The sequence below is a fragment of the Paramisgurnus dabryanus genome, chromosome 13 (assembly GCF_030506205.2).
Source record: "Paramisgurnus dabryanus chromosome 13, PD_genome_1.1, whole genome shotgun sequence".
NCBI lineage: Eukaryota > Metazoa > Chordata > Actinopteri > Cypriniformes > Cobitidae > Paramisgurnus > Paramisgurnus dabryanus.
Genome location: NC_133349.1, coordinates 18,577,496 through 18,595,168, shown reverse-complemented (window position 1 = coordinate 18,595,168; position 17,673 = coordinate 18,577,496). Strand labels below are relative to the sequence as shown.

The 17,673-nt window shown below is 37.6% G+C and overlaps 3 protein-coding genes across 3 annotated transcripts; 1 reads left to right on the top strand and 2 right to left on the bottom strand.

Annotated features, from left to right (window-relative positions):
- Positions 1-1,415: 1,415 nt before the first annotated feature.
- osgin2 (oxidative stress induced growth inhibitor family member 2) lies at positions 1,416-9,177 on the bottom strand. Its single transcript, XM_065261007.2, has 6 exons — positions 8,899-9,177; positions 7,054-7,146; positions 6,672-6,808; positions 6,369-6,560; positions 3,413-3,504; positions 1,416-3,259 (listed from the first exon to the last, which is right to left on the bottom strand). The coding sequence occupies exons 2-6, from the start codon at positions 7,118-7,120 to the stop codon at positions 2,086-2,088; spliced, it is 1,662 nt and encodes a 553-aa protein (XP_065117079.1). The 5' UTR covers positions 7,121-7,146; positions 8,899-9,177; the 3' UTR covers positions 1,416-2,085.
- Positions 9,178-10,975: 1,798 nt separating this feature from the next.
- Positions 10,976-11,419, bottom strand: LOC135743150 (protein FAM237B-like). The gene has a single exon (XM_065260720.1). It carries the CDS (start codon positions 11,417-11,419, stop codon positions 10,976-10,978), a length of 444 nt encoding a protein of 147 aa, XP_065116792.1.
- Positions 11,420-13,626: 2,207 nt separating this feature from the next.
- On the top strand, positions 13,627-17,651 carry gtpbp10 (GTP-binding protein 10 (putative)). Its single transcript, XM_065261008.2, has 10 exons — positions 13,627-13,781; positions 14,074-14,267; positions 14,500-14,591; positions 14,850-14,994; positions 15,108-15,181; positions 15,765-15,817; positions 16,405-16,512; positions 16,603-16,680; positions 16,942-17,065; positions 17,281-17,651. The coding sequence occupies exons 1-10, from the start codon at positions 13,749-13,751 to the stop codon at positions 17,520-17,522; spliced, it is 1,143 nt and encodes a 380-aa protein (XP_065117080.1). The 5' UTR covers positions 13,627-13,748; the 3' UTR covers positions 17,523-17,651.
- Positions 17,652-17,673: the final 22 nt, after the last annotated feature.

The following is a 17,673-nucleotide window of genomic DNA, read 5'->3' as shown; positions in this document are numbered from 1 at the left end:
AGTATTTAGAAATTAGTCTGAAAAACACAGCAGTCACTGTAAACGGCCATTCAATTTGGGGGTTTAGCACTTGTATGTTTTTGGTTTATGGAAAAAGAGCAAGGTTTGGTTTTAATGCTTTTACAATATTGCGTGTTCTGCACTTCTACACAGTAGGAATGTAAACCTTAGTTCCCGAAGGGCCAGTGTCTTGTGGTTTTGGGTAGATGGGATACAGCTACACTGTAAAAAAATTCCGTAGAAATTGCAGCTGGGTTGCCGGTAACTTACCGTAGATTTAAATTTATGTTATTTACTGGCACATTTTGTTCAAAGTTAAGTGAACATTAACATTTACAAGTCTTTGTCTTTACAGAGTAAAACTAAAAAAACAGCATCAAGCAAAACATTCTGGGAAACAAAATCTGAAGCAAAAAACAGAAAAAGGTTGATGATGATTTCTGGTTCCCAGAATGCTTTGCATGAGGCTGTTATTGTATAGTTTTATTCTGTAAAGATAAAGACTTGTTAATATTTAAAATTTATTAAACTTTGAGCAAACTCTTGCCAGTAAATAATATAAATGTAAATATACGGTAAATTACCGGCAACCCAGCTGCAATAACATTGTAATTTCTACGGAATTTTTTTACAGTGTACGGCCTAAAACCTGTTAACCTGTTGGGTTTGTGGTAGGATTAGAATAAAAATAGTGCTCATCTGCTGAGATTTCACTAGGTTTTGTCTGCTGCTGTATCCCTTCTAGACATAACCATGTCCTGCAGAGTTTATATCCAACCTTAATCAAAGACATCTGATCCAGCTAATCAAGATCTTCAGGATTACTAGAAACTCAAGCTTGTGTTGGAGCTGGTTGCTGAAGAACTGAGTGACACCCCAGTTTAGAGATACCAACCCAGTCTTATGGAGATGCCTATAAATAGCATAAAGTGTGAAAACTTGTGCAATACATACCCCAAATTCCATTTTGGCATGCATATGATACGCCAGTCCTTCACGTTCAATTAATACAGCACGTATTTTTTTGTTGTTTTATGTATTGCTTTCTCAATTTTCTTTCTTTTTTTACCATTGTTGCTTGGGTTTGGGGTAAGAACAACTTTTTGTTACATAAAATTACATTCTAACCCCAACTCCAAGAGACCAAGGCTTAAAAAAAGACAAAAACAAGGAGAAACCTATACATCGACATCCTAAAGCAAATCTCAAATCTAACCCCAAACCCAAGCGAAAATGGTTTAAAAAACTGAAAAAATTGAGAAACCAATACCTAAAACAGCAAAAAAAAAAAGGTGCGCCCTAGTAAGTGAATGGGAAGTACTGGCATATCATATGCACGCCAAACTGGAATTTGGCATGCATATGTATTGCACGAGTTTTCACATTTTTTGCTATTTGTATGCATCTACATAAGACTAGGTAGGAGATATAGTATCTAAAGACAACCAGTTAGGTGTTTATAAAGCTCTAGACAAAAGTGTGGTTCTGTCTTTTGCATGATAATATATCTAACTGAACAAAATTTACTGAGTATACTTGATATTTGGAGTAAGGCCATGGGAAAATTGTGTGCGTCTTTAATAAAAATTAGGCATTCACTGGTATTTCAATGGTTTGTGCAGTTTGCACAAGACATGGTTTTTAAGAATTGGGCCTTTTGAATCTGCTTTTGATGTGTTGCTTTCTTGTACAGCTCAGTGCAAGTCTCCTTGCCTTAGGCACTATAAACTTAACTGGGAAATTTGCTGCAAAAGCAGAACTTATTACAAGTAACACCAAGGCAACTGATAGTATTTGCAACAATTAGAGGTAAAGCGTGCTTCACATAAACTGACATTGGCACATGATTTCTGACCTGTAAAACACTCGGTCAATCTCAGACTTAGCTGGGAAGAGAGTATCCCTGCTCCTGAGAGTCGAAAGTTAGAAGAGTTCTCCTAGCCTCATTTTTATAATTGTACGTCTCTTTCAAGTTGTAGTATTTACTGCATTCATATAAAAATGAGCTCCTCCTTTCATGAAAATCCCCCCCTGCTGCCTTCTCTTTCCCGTCATCAGCACCCTCCTTCCTCCCCGATCAATTTCCTATTTTTTGTTCATCTGTTTAATTCTCCTAAGTAGACAGCCAGCGATACCAAGAGCACCTCCTTTTAGGAAGCGTACGAAATTGTCACCAATAAGAGGACCCATGGCGAATAGCCCAGGCTCAGCATTGCACTCAAATGTGTAGGGATTTATGTCGATAGGATTTTGTTTGCAGGAAATTGGCCTACTGGAATCCAAGCCAAGGTAGCGCCCTTGGTCCTTTAAGAAAAACAAATCGGGATATGACCCGATCAGAACTAGCACCATGGAGACTTTTAAAGCCCTCAAAACACCGTTAGATCCCCTCATCACACAGTGCATGTCAGGCTGGAAGGAGAGTACACAGTGCTCTGGGAAGCTGGTGTAGTCTGGGAACAGAGAAGGGCTGGTGGTTGTATTGTTGGCGACAGGGGATGATGGGTATGCATGAGAACACATCATGTGATAGACCCTGTGATATTCAGGGTAAAGTGTCTTTGGCAACTGTTTGAAGATGAGACCTGGGTCATCGGCAGACTTGCGGAAGGCATGCAACACGGGGACCCCACGGTTCCGAGCACACAGCACTGCATCAGCTGCGCTAAGGCCCGCCCCCACTACCAGCACTGGGTCCGAGGAAGGTCCCAGGTTGCCGTGACAGCTGACAGCCACCCCAAGATCACGAACGCTGTGAAACACATAGGGGAGATCTTCACCCTCTACTCCAAGTCGAGCTGGTGAGTCGGATGCTCCTGTTGCCAAGACAACATTCTCTGCAAATAAGCTAAAGGGGACGTTAGTGTCACCTTTAAACTGCTGGTAGCCCCTGACCTCCCAGAGTGCCTTTGAATTCCCAAAACTCTGTTTCACTTCTTCTTTGCCTCTTTTATCTTTGTCCTTCTCCCTGATTTCACCACTTGTACAGGTATTTTCCATTGCATTTTGAATCTCGTTACTAAACCCATTTATCGTTCCATTCTGACCATTCTCAGTCCCATTTTTATTGCGGTAATCACACCCATTCATCTGACCAGTGCCTTTTTCATTCCTAAGACTTTTTTCATGACTCCGGTGGAGTTTCTGAACAGATGTGACATATGTGTTGTCGACAAAGTTCTTTTGGAGGCCCATGATCTTGACATAATTTTTGTAGTACGAAGAGATCTCCTCTGGAGTGGCTCGATCGTTGGACACCCTGTGAAAAAATCCCACACGTACACACAAAGGAATTTGTCGATCTAGGAGTTTCTTGTCAGGATTTAAAATTGAACCATATTTGTTCATATTTTCATTTACATAAATGAAAGCTGCCTTTATAATGAATGCATTTGTTATTGAGAGTTCATACCTCCTTTTGCCTAAGTTCAAATCTCTGTAGTTGACTCCTGGTAACTCCATCCATATCCCAAGACTGATTGTCAACATTGAACCCTCCATTGCCTTGGACACCAGAGAGATGATTTTGTTAGTGAAACACATTTAAACAAACATCCAGATCCCAGTTGCCTTAGCTAACAGGTGTTTAAATTTAAAATATACTATAAACCACTTAACATGGTGCAATATTTCAGAAGCCACTCCAACCTGGCAGTAAGGGATGATTCTTTCTTGATAATGAGTCTTAAGGTGTTTTCAGACCTGTAGACAGCTTGCTTTATTTCAAAACGGGGGATTAAAATTGTTACAATGTTGCATTTTCGTCTTGATTCGGTTAAATGGTCCAAAATTGTTAATTAACCTCACATGAGATTTTGGTGTCCTCCTATAGGTTAGAATGCACTTGGGGATTCTGCTCAGTGACTACAGCTGTAGGTTTATTGTGGGTTTCTTTGATAGCTGTGCTTATATCATTATCAATATCATCTAAATCATTCTGAGCACTGTTCCACTGATCCATTAAACCTCTTTGAGTTGCTTGCTAAAAACGTTTTTGTATTTTTATCCGATTTGGACAGTTATTCTGAAATACTTTTGTCCGACCACACTGCTTCAGTATGCCATTTCTCATCATATTTAGCCTGTTTTGTTGGTCTGTTAAAGGCACACTCCACTTTTATGAAAATATGCTCATTTTCCAGCTCCCCTAGAGTTAAAAATTTGATTTTTACAGTTTTGGAATCCATTCAGCTGATCTCTGGGTCTGGAGGTACCACTTTTAGCATAGATTAGCACAATCTATTGAATCTGATTAGACCATTAGCGTCGCGCTCAAAAATGACCAAAGAGTTTAAATATTTTTCACATTTAAAACGTGACTCTTCTTTAGTTACATCGTGTACTGAGACTGACGGAAAATTTAAATTTTCTAGGCCGATATGACTAGGAACTATACTCTCATTCTAGCATAATAATCAAGGACTTTGCTGCCGTAACATGGCTGCAGCAGGCACAATGATATTACACAGTGCCCAAAAATAGTCCCTAGCTATTGATAGAAAAAATTGGTTCGTTCCGAACAAAAACAGTATTTTAACGTTTCCGGTTTTCGATTCAACCCTAAAATTGACGTTTCTGAACCGGTTAGAACAAAAAATAAAGTTCCCAAACCGGTTAATAACGTTCCATGTCAGCTGTGGGACATACAAATAAGTAGGCTGATCATTAGGGCATTAAACTTTAATTATTAGTCTACATAATTTTCCTTAAGTCTCTATCCCATCTTCAAACTTTAAAAAAGGCTACATTATGTAAGCAGCATAACTGTAATTCTGACATGCCTACATTTGTTGAGTGGACTTACACGCGCACGCGCGCACACACACACACACATACACACACACACACACACACACACATTCTGGTTTCCATGTTTTGTGGGGACATTCCATAGACGTAATGCATTTTATACCATACAAACTGTATATTCTATTCCCCTTACCTGCCCCATTCCCTAACCCCAACCATCACAGAAACCTTTCTGATACTTTAGATTTTCAAGAAACATCATTCTGTTTGATTTATAAGCTTGTTTCCTCATGGGGACATCAAAATGTCCCCACGAGGTCACAAAAACACTGGTATTCCTATCTTTATGGGGACAATTGGTCCCCACAACGTGATAATTACCAGGTGTACACACACACACACACACACACACGGAGGACAAATGCCAAACAGCGCTTTGGGAAGAAGATGCAGCATAAACAGTCGCTCCACATAAAGTGAAAATTAAGTTGTTTTTCAGTGCTTTATTCACCAGATGTATTTTAATGGACTACAGTATGAGACACAGTAGCGCAACTCTCTCTCAAGTTTATACATCAAGACTTCTGATCTATGAAGGGTGGGGTTGGACCGGACACATTCAACCACATGTACGTACAGAAAATTGCTCACTTTAGCGTCTTTTAGCGGTTAAATTGTTTAAAACCACTTATGTGTTAACATTTGCAAGCCTTTGAAACACGTGCAAATGATCAACTTTCACCCTATTTAAATTTGTGTATTAATCCGCGAATCACATGCGAGCCAACCATGGGTCATGATCTGTATGAATCACGGATCAACTGCGATCCGTTACCCACTAATTAGTAAAATACAAACATCTTGAGATACTTGGTAGCCTTCAATATTTACCTCTTATTGAGCATTAGAGACTTGGGCTTGAGTAGGCTACTTGCTGGTGGCAAGCTTCTCATTTCTCAGATGAGTCAACGACGACCGGAAGTGATCTTCATCGAGTATTGCACAGAAATCTTGTCAAAGAATGGAAAAATAACGGTATTAACCAGTTACCATTATTTTAAATAAACGTTCCTGTTCCAGAACATATATTTTTTAAAGTTTCTGGTTTCGTTTCTGTTCCTCGCAAAACATCAAAAGTTTCTGGTTTTCGTTCCGTGAACCGGTTCAAAGCCTTGATGGGAAGTTACCAAGGGGACTATTTTCGGGCAGTCATTTTTGGGCGCGATGCTAATGGTCTAATCAGATTCAATGGATTATGCTAAGCTATGCTAAAAGTGGCAGACCCGGAGATCGGCTGAATGGATTCCAAAATGGTAAAACTCAAATGTTTAAATAAGCATATTTTCAAAAAAGTGGAGTATATCTTTAAGTCAGATTCCTTTCTCACTAGAAGCAAACCGCTGCAGAGTTTGTAATTGAGCTGAGACTACCTTGTTTAGGTGGTCTTGAATCAATTGTTTTAGTGCGATTGCGATTAGCAAGATTGACGTTTACATAAGCCTAAACAAACCGAACCAAGGGAGAAAACGCACCAGGTTCTAACACAAACATTCAGGGGTGTAAACAATAAGGGCTGGATACCGAATAAGCCCTACCGTTTAAAAAAAAAAAAAACTCACGTGCCAGGCCCCACCAGGGGAAGCTTTGCCTAAGACCAGATGAGGAATGTGGTGTTTCTTTTCCAGCCTCCATTGCAGTACAGAAGGGAACTCAAAGCCCAAATCTGCATTTGGATGAAGGAGGGTGTCAAAGAGCACTGCCACTGGGTTTTCGGACCGCCCTTCTAAACCCTCACAGAGATACTCCAAATCCTACAAGACATCCACAACATCTGTTTTTTTTTGTTGCCAAATCGACTTATTTTTTGGGATTTATTACAATTTAGTGTTTCACTCATTTGTAAGGCACTTCCCCCTCATTACCTGTTCAGTAATGGGAACCTGTTTTGCTTCCTGTAGTTTACGAAAAAGGATGGTGTTTGGGTGCCCAGCCATAGGATCTAAATAAGGAGTATATCCACTCAGCAGGTATGACAAGCAAATCCCTGAAGGACCATTTCCTGTGATACAAGTAAGGGGAGAGACAGTAGCTTTTGTATTAGCAAGTACTGATGACTTTGTCATTGTCTTGATATTTTTAGAATCAACAGTAATGTCCTCTTGGCATTTTATCAGACTGCTTCTTGGGATATTACGCTATTGACAGAGTTATAATCTATTTTGATAAGATGCATCTTACAGACCGAGAGTCTATAAGCAAGTTTTACAAAGTGGTCCATGTATTGTTTTCTTGTTTGTGACTCACCAATGATGACTACTGGAACAGTTCGAGCACACTCCGTCAGCAGGGAGCTTTCTTCCAGAAGTGGCATAGTGGCAGCCAGAATGAGAGCTGGCACTGATAAACACAAAAAAACACCTCTATCAATTAATATAAAATTAATGTTGCCTTTATTTTGAACAATACAATAATGCTAGTTATGCAGATATATTGTCTTATAAGTCCAATTTTAAATTACAATGTTTTAATGGACAAAAGTAAATGCAGAATATACTATAGTGCACACAATCTAAATGCTGTTACTGCTTCCTGGCTCTCTCCATAAAATATGGAGAGGGGCACTGTTATGTGAGCACACTCATTGTCTCATCCTGACGGGTCTAAATCCTCCCTGATTACACACGAGTTTGGCCTGTAATCCATGCTGCCTGTGTTTATGTTTTTGAAAAAGTGGGCTTGGCATTTTAACACCTATCACACACCCTGTTTCTCTTTCACCCTGGTTGTTTACTCTTTTCAAAGAGCAGCCTGCAAAACCGGGATTGGTGGGCAGGGGTGTGTATGGGGTTGGAGGGGAGAGTTGGCAGAGTTTGGAACTGGCATCTGCAACGCACTCACCCATACAGTCTGTATCACAGACAGACTGTATTCAATAGAGGTACTCACGTGGGCTGACCAACCCACCTGTTTATCTCTAAATGTGCACCTTATTATAAAAAAAAAAACTCCAATTAAAAATTAGCATTACAACATTATTTAATGAAGCCATTTTGAACATTTTAAAAAACACATTTGGTGGTTTTGATCATAAAATGAATAACCCGAATGAAGTGAATAAAACATTTTTTTTTAAATGTGCTAATTCTTGCATTTAGTACAAACATGACATAAGATTTTTTTTGGCCTACTCTCCACATTTTATTGTAGCAAAGATGCTTAAAATTATCAAGATTTTTTAAATAAGCTTCACATATCTATTAGCATAATAGCAGGTAATACTATCCTTCCCTGCAAAAAAGAAACAACAATAGAAACCATCACATAAATTCTAATGTATTTAATACAAATTATATTGGATTCTATTACCATTAGGAACCATCAGCTGTTTAAAACCATAGAATTTAATGCAATCCAATTTAATCTAACACATTACCAGTAGAGACCATCTGAGACCATTATACTTTCCTTTAAAACTAATACAATTCCCATTATAACCATTAAAACCAGAATTGCTGTGATGGTTTCTATTGTGTTTGTGCAGGGTTCTATTGTTTATGTGCATATGTTAAGAAACACCTCCTGTTTCCTTGGATATGGTCCACTTTTGTTTTGTGATGTAGAATGTAATTGTAAAGTAAACAGGTCTGTCGGTGAGTTTGTATTTAGTTCTTGCAAACAAAAGCTCAGACTGGATGTTGTATGTATACACACATTCACGTGTCTCAGCGACCACGTGTGTCTATGTTGTGCGTTATTTATACGCCCTCTTGTAGACACCAAATGCTCGATGTGCACACTGAATGGCTCTGTCAGTTGAGAAAATACTATTTAAAGAAGTATTTTAGGCTTTGGCTACCAAATTCAGACAATAGCGTGATGCTCTAAATTGCACAAGCACATAAAATCCAGCGTTCAAAAGAAATGATACAGCTATTTAAATTCTTCAATCTAACTTTATACATATAGTATTTAAAACACACTTTATGTGCCAAGATCCATACGATGCGTATAAAAACGAGCGTCTTTTTAGTGATTAATCTGGAGACCCATAAAACAGGAAAATCAGGTGGTGAACATTGCAGAATTTAGGACACATCTACGCTCGTAGGCTATTTACAATAGTAACAAATACATTTATGATTTTCTTACCTCCTTTATAGCGAAAAAAAAAATGTATTTCAGATATCTCTGGCGCACGTATCTCTGAAAGGTTCGGGTCGGGATGATGCTGTGCGTGGTTTAAATAGTCCGTATCCCTAGTGGGAGGATCTAAGTCGAGATGACATGGATACGTGATCTCTATAGATTCTGTCTTCAAAGTGCCGGTGACTTGACTTGTTTTGTGAGAACTTACTGGCTTAACGACGGTGTAACTAGAGTAATACAGAACGATGGTAAACCGACGCGTCGTTGGATCTCCGAGTTGTCTCAGCATCATCTGCGCCGCGTGTCGCACTGACAGGCATGTAGAGCGAGCCCAGAATCGCAGTCTACTGTGCGCACATGGCATCAAAATAATTACAGCATCCAGGTTTTCGGTTAAACGATAGGAAACTCAATCGATCTACTCGATGTGAGCTTCAGCCACTTGATCCGCAGTTCTGAAACGTTCAAAATCACCGTATCGTCCAACATACTGAGATAAGAAGTTGCTGGTTTTCACACTGAATTTAACACACTAATTTTTATTTCATGTGTTTTGCTTCACAACCTCGCAAACGTAGTTTATTGTAAACGCAATGTCATTATCATTGTCACAGGATAAAACTGATGCAAACTGTCCACGTTGGCACCTAATTTGACTTGTTAAACATAAATCAGCGCCAAAAAAATCATCTGAATAATCATACTGTACAGCCTTTGAAGCATCTCTTTTAAATTTTAACAGACAGTTTAATATTAAACATTTTTGCTAGGTAAACTATGCATTGTTAAAAATGGCTTTATGCATTTTTTTATTTGAATGTTTTTCTTTCCTGTTGTCTATCAGAGCTGCGACCCACTGACCTGCGTGAACTCTTGCAGTTATGTAATAGATAGAAATCAAACGTTCAGTGATATGGTGTCTTAAACAAACGCTCATGCAGGTCGTGCTACTTGTGACTACCACGAGATGGCGAGAGCAGCTTGTGTAACAAACGTGATTTAAAGGGGACATATAATGAAAACCTACATTTTATATAATGCTATAGTTATGTCCCCAGTGCTTCTATCAACCTAGACAATGTGAAAAAAAAAACACTTAACTTAGTTTTGGTAAACCATTCTATGTAAGAATGTGAAAAAATAGGTCATTGAAATGTGTCTCCCCTTGTGATGTCAGAAGGGGATAATACCGCCCCTTAATCTGCACTATCCAACCACAGCACTGTCATTTAGTGCAGAGATCAGCTCATTTGCATTTGAAAGGACACACCCAAAGCGGCACATTTTTGCTGTTTGTAAAACAAATGTCTAACAATCTTTGCGCAGAAATCACTCATAGTAAAAAGCAAATACATTAATGCATGTCTCTAAGATTCAAAACAATACATCTGACTTTTCCATTCAGTTATTTTTTGTGATACATGACGCCATGTAGACTTTAATACTCTGGTAGTGGTTCAGGTTTTTGACTTAAAACGGAAATCTCTGGTTGTTGATTTACTGTACTATGATTGATTGTGCTTATTGTTTGGGTCTTTTGTTGCACTCCAGGGTTCTGCAAGGGTCATGCTTTTATACAAATGACTCAGTGAACTCAAGGGTCATTTTGTGTAATTTTCCTCATCAATGCTGTAGCTCCAAGTATGCAGTTTTTACAACAGACATTTCAAGAAAATATATTTTATTATCATTATTTTTCTACAGCACCAACATATAGCTTACTAAATGAACTAATAAATTTAAAATGTAGTAGAATTGCTCAGTTCTTGCAGTCTGTGCAGTAGTGGCAACATAGATTGATAGCCTATTATTTTTGGTTGTATGCTGTGGTCCTTTTTTGAAAGGTAAGTTACTTTAAAATATTAAATTTCTGAGGTTGGTAAAAGTTTTACAAATACAAAAATATAGACAAGACCTTATAAAGTCCTTATAAAAATATGTGCTTTAATACATTGTTGTCTGAAAATGGTGCGGTGCAACAGAAAGAGTGACATTTACTAATTTACTTTATACAGTATACAGCCAAAATAAATAAAATACATTTTCTCTAATTTTGACATTTTGACAGATAATGAAGTAACTAGATCCTCACCATTTCTGACTGATAAGTTAACACTTTGGTGATCTTTTGCCTTAATGCCATGGCCCTTCTGCCCAATCCATGCGCACGGGAGAGCGTACAGTCCACATACCGCTCCCAAAAGACCTGTGCCAGATCCATGAACATGTCTTGTTGCTTGGGTTGATGAGACTCCTGCAAATATGTCATGAAGTTCCAAAAACCACTGACGGTATCAGCAACGCGTAATTTACGAGCTTGTATTATCGCTAGTGACGATGCGTCCCAGCATTCTCGGTTTATCTCGCCCAAGACTCCTGGAGCCTTGCCACCGGCCCCTATCTCGGCATTTATTGTTTCGAGATTGGAAAGTAGAGGATGCGATGATGCGGCGGCAAGCATCAGCAGACACAGTGACTGAATGTGCCACCACTGGCCACCAAGAAACCCAGTTAGTCGTCCCATTGAAGCCCTGGGTTTCAATAATCAAAACTTTAATGATTGGAAAACTATTGCATGAATATAAGAAAACCATTTATATGTTGTTTTAAGTTTAGCCTTTACAATATAGCCTACCATTTAAAAATCATTAACTTTTTAAATAAAATATATATCATGTGGTCAGGCCACATAAATTTAAACTAATTATATAAATTATATATAAATGAAAGTATATATATTAAACTATAATAAAATTTCTAAAAATAATGTACTTACGAAATTCTATTTTTTTCTATCCTGTGGTTGTCCTGAAGACCTGTTTGCTTTCATACCGCTGAGGCGTAAAAATGGTTTACAGTCAATCTTTTACGACTTCTGAAAACCTTTAAAGTGTTACGCGCCCACGTTTCAAGCGTCATACTATTAACTATAGCGCGTTCCACTCGCCTGAGATGAAGCACATAATTAAATTACAATCTGAGGAACAAGTACCTACAGCTCATGATTAGGTATTATTCACATTTTGCCAGCTGGACACAACTTACACAAAATTGAGATATCATTAGGTGCTTTATTTATCCAAGAATCATTCAAGGACAAGCCTATTAACACGAAATATCTTTGTGGGTTATTTAGGCTATTAAACATAGACGCAAGCGGCGATTATTGGGTCAAAGCAGGTTATGGAAAAATTTTGGAACAGATTTGTACAGTTTCAAAGAGCAGATAATGTGCATACAATTGCCTGCAAACAAATAGCCTATTATTTGTTAGATATGTAAATACTCTGGGATGTTTAACTAAAGAAGAATTACAGCTAATAAAACAAATGATCACCTCATCTTGTATAGCTTCACAAATTAGAGAGAGAGACAGAGTGGTGAAGGTTGCAATACTTTTTGTATTACCTTCAGTTTTTCCAAAATGTTATTGTTTTACATCTGTCATCTACCAACCCACACTATTTTTAACACATGTGTCATTTTAACACATTATGTTTCATTTTGTGTTAAAATAAAACACAATTTGTGATCAAAGTAACATTTAGTGTATTGTCCCTAAACTAACACTGATTATGTTGTATTTAACACATCCGTTTTAAGAGTGTGTATACCTCATAGGATACCAAATGCAACATTTATTAAAATCATAGACTGTTTAAAATTAAATGTGTTTAATTAATTAAATTTTATAATAAAAATAATAATTTGACATATTTTCCATTTCATTATTTTACTTCTGAATGGTCTACACAAAGTTAAACTAGCTGTGAAAAGACAAAGAATACACTCTAATAAAAATAAAAAGTGCTGGGTTGGGTTATTGGACAACACACTGCTGGGTTAAAATCACCCATACACCAACTATGTTTTGGTTATTTACATGTTTTATTTTATTTACAATAAATTTGGACTTTTCTTTCATGGGTTCTTTATTATTCTATAAGATTACAATTGTATTTTGTTATTATGATGTTATTATAGTTACATCAATGCTGTGATAAGGAAAATTATTCTATAGCTTTGACACATGCTAGATATGATTTGATTTTATAATGCTTCAGTTTACACAAACATTGTAGACAGTATGACAACAAGTCTGAGCATGAAAAGCATTACTTTTTTATAACATATTTTATTCTCTTTGTAAACCCTATTTGCACTTGTCATGCCAATACATCACATTTAAGATTAAAATGAATATTTTACATAGTTATTACATAATAATTACAACTCAGTAGATATTGCGTTTAGATTTGATTCTTGCCCATAGGTGCCAAAATTATAAACCAAAACGCAAAACTTATTGTAGCGCCACCTAGTGTCCGACAAATGTGAGTATTGGGTGGGATTTCTGACCATCCCACAAAGTTTGGTATCTACCGTATCTTTTTTACGTTGTATGTTACCACAGTTTTGTTTTTAGTTTAATAAAAAATATATTAATAAGAATAATCCTTAAATGTTTTAGTCGGATATTAATATATAGGTTAAATGACTGAAGACCCGTTCTCAAAACTACAAACAGGTTATTTGTTGAAGGTTTTGTTTTGTGTGGCAGGGATAATCGTATCTTCTGACATCAGAAGTCAGATACTCCGATGTAAAAACACTGGAGTGGAAAATGTTAAGAGAAAAAAATAACCACATGTTCTCGTACTGACGCTGGGAGGCGGAGACCGGTGTAATTGACAGCCCGTTTAACCCAATCACAGCACGGATTGCCATGTTTCCGGAAACACACACGTGTCTAGCCCTTCACTTAGCGATGCAGAATCGGCAAGTTTGTGTTACTAACATATTGATTTAACGTGCTAACACAGAGCACTACAGAGCTGAGCAGTTATTTCGGCATGGTCTGGACAAGCAGAGTTTGTTTTCGGAAGGTTAGTAACGGTGGCCAGTTTGCAGAATGACATTCACCATGACATTTTCATACCTCAACTCAAGTTGTTTCAAACTCGGTGCTGTATGTTTCACTGCGTAACGTTATATATGTTGTAGAGTTAAATTATACATTTGAAATCATACGTGTGTATCGTTTGTAAGTAACCTACAGATTTTTAGGTGAACCCTATTCAACGCTAACACCAATTTGCTTTTACTGACAGAGAGGTCTCTGTGACTGTTATTTCTTCCCTAAAGTAAATCTGTTCATCTCTGCCATCTTAATTTCAGTATGGCAACTTTGTGGATAACATTCGACTGTATGTTAGGGGTGGAAGCGGGGGAATGGGATTGCCCCGATTAGGGGGGCAAGGTGGAAACGGAGGAGATGTGTGGGTGATGGCCAAAGAAGGAGTCACCCTGAAGCAAATCAAGGACAAGCACCCCAGCAAACGATTTACTGCAGGTGTTGGTTTTAACAGCAGGTTGGTTTAAGTATGCTGAGTTTATCTAAAACTGTCATCATTTCTTACCCTTGTTATGCTCCAGTCCAAACTTGTGTTTTGGAAACCCCAAATTAGATAATTAACAGATCTGGATGTTATGGTAATGACTGTCATTCAAGTTATGAAAAATATACAGTAGCTTCCTGTATGGTATGCTTTCTCTATTTGCCTATATTGTTTTGTACATAAAATCTGTGTTTTTTTTTGTCAGCATTCATGCTCTGAAAGGGGCTAAAGGAGAAGACACTCAGATCTTTGCACCAGCCGGGATCTGTGTCACAACTGATAATGGGAAGATTCTTGGTAATCCCATTGACATGACTGTGTAGTTTATCCAATCACATTGCTCTCACACAACACTTAACTATCCTTAACCACAACTGGCTAATTTATGTAATACTTATGCTATTTTACTTCCAAATAGTTGTGTTTAAAGGCTGTAAAGCAGTTATCTTTCATTTGTCAGCATTATCTTCAATAATTTCTTATGGGGGTTCTGGACATCCCCCAGCCTCTAGCACTGCTTACAATAACGTCAGTTTTTATTTATTTTATCTCTAGGAGAGCTGAATAGTGAAGGAGACAGACTTTTGGTGGCTAGAGGTGGTCATGGTGGCTCTCTTCAATCTGGGTTTTTACCCAGTAAAGGTCAGACCAGGCCGATTCGACTGGACCTCAAACTCATTGCAGATTATGGACTTGTAGGGTAAGAGAAGCTTGACAACAATCAATTGAACAACAATGTCAAGATGTGATCATGTCATTACAGATTTATTAAAATTTTGTTTGACAAAAACAAAATTTCTCTTATTTTGTCAGATTTCCTAATGCGGGTAAATCATCCTTACTGACTGCCTTATCTCATGCCAAACCAAAGATTGCCAGCTATCCATGTGAGTACTGACCCTCAATTACAAACCAGTTACACTAACTCACATTTGTGACCATGGACCACAAAACCATTCAAAAGGGTACATTTGATGAAAATGAGAGTTGTACCTCATCTAAAAGCTGAAAAAATTATCTTTCCGTTTATGTATGGTTTGTTAGGATAGGAGTATGTGGTTGAGATACATTTATCTAATTTGGAACCTGAGGGTGCAACATCCCCTTTACAGTTATCAAAATAAAGTCCTTAGCACTGCATCCACTCACAAAAATTAAAGTTTTGATATATTTACGGCAGGAAATTTACAAAATATTTTTATGGAACATGATACTTAATGTCCTCATGATTTTTTGCATAAAAGAAAAGAATAATTTTGACCCATAGAATGTATTTTCGGCTATTGCTAGAAATATTACAATACTACTTAAACTGATTATGTGGTCCAGGGTGACATTTATTTGAAGAGTGATGTTTATTAAACAAATCTGAATTGTACTCTTTGGTACTCTTAAAACAATGCATTTTTTAACAGTAATGCAATTAAAAGGTTTCATGGTTACAGTACGTCTTTTTATTTTCACTCACAGTTACAACCTTAAGACCTGAAATTGGAAAAATCATGTATGATGATCACAGGCAGGTAAGATGTCAACCTCTTCAGGTATATTTTCTAAAAAGAGGGCAGTGGGTGTAGGAGGAAGATTGACACCCGCCCGTGGGTGGGGCTCTGAAAAGAGTCAGTTAATTTACCAGGGGCGATTCTAGCTTTTTAATATTAGTGAGTCTTGGCCCCAATGAGGGTGTGATTAAAAAATATAAAAATAGTTGAAATACTACAATTATTATTATTGCATTATTCCAATGTATTAAAAAGATGGATGTAACATTTGGGTACATTTATTTTTGTCTATTGACTGACCCAAATACGAGACTACTCAATTTCTTATCCACTTTACAATAAAACATGCACGGATGCACACACAGGTTCCCTGTAGAACCAAAAACATTTACGTTTTGCATTTCTGTGTTCAGGTGAAAATGTTGGTTATTTCAGTAAGTAAGGTCATGTCACAGATTGAAATCAAACTTTGATGCACCTAATCTCAAAATTAGATTGAGACTTCAGCCTGGATTTCATAGACAGTGTCACAAATTGTAATGTACACAAATATTTCCTCTGAAAATGTGTCTTCATGTGAGTGAGTGTAGAAGTCTTTTTCTCTTGAGGTTTCTGTGGCAGATTTACCAGGACTCATTGAAGGTGCTCATGTGAACAAAGGCATGGGACACAAGTTTCTCAAACATGTGGAGAGAACCAAGCAGCTCATTTTTGTGGTAAGACTGTGGTCATTCTGTTATCTGATGAACATGGACATTAGGTGTCAGTGGTCTGTGGTAATTTTACCCAATTGTGTCTTGTTTCAGGTGGATATCTGTGGGTTTCAGCTAGCTAATAATACTCCAGTTAGGTCTGCCTTTGAAACGGTGTTACTTTTAACCAAGGTAAAACCTACTTTGCTTTATCCTTAATCTGTATACACTAGGGTTTCAAGTTCTGAGTTCGCAATACAAATCTGAGGTTTAAAATTTAATTTAGGCATGGTAATACGGTTTATGCTAGAAATTGATTTTTTATGACAAAAAGTTTTTATTCACCTGTGGTCTCATAGTTTTGAACTCAACATGTAATCAGTGCATGTATTTTCAATATAATGCCTGCATGCAGATTTGCTGTATAAAGCCTTTCATTTTCTTTTTATTCAGGAGCTAGAGTTGTATAAAGAGGAACTATTATCCAAACCAGCCATCTTGGTCATAAATAAGATGGACCTCCCTGAGGCTCATGGCAGGCTCAGAGAACTGGAATCACAGCTGAAGAACCAGCAAGGTAGGCATAATGACTTATGTCATTATCAAGTCAAGTCTAGTAGTCATTATTTTGGTCACACAAAATACTTCACTTTTCACCCCTGAGAGGTATTCAATGATACATTCTTGTAAAATGTAATTTGTCAAATTGACCTTTTAAGGAGTTCTTGATGATTGCATGCACGAAGGTTGCCTTGATTGATAGCTGTTTTGAATTACACTGTGCTTTCTTAGAATCACAAGACTCCCTTCCTGATGACGTGAGACCAAAAACCTTAGTTGATTTCACGAACATTGTTCCAGTCTCTGCCACAACGGGTCTTGGACTATCAGTGCTTAAAGCCCTCATCCGCAAATCACTAGAAGAGCAGGATGTCATACAAACTGAAAGCCAACGCAGCGAGAAGCTGCTGAAGTTGAGAAGGCAGATTCCCACTCCAGCAATACCCAGCTGGGGAAACCCACATTCGGTCTGAGGTTCCACATACAGGCTTGAAATAATCCTCAGAGACACTGCAGTGAACATTGTATAGCCATAAATCCATCAACTTAACAGGAAGGCCAGTAGCTAGTGTTACTTCACTAATCATTTGTAATGTAAAGACTGAATTTTTTTAATGTAATTGA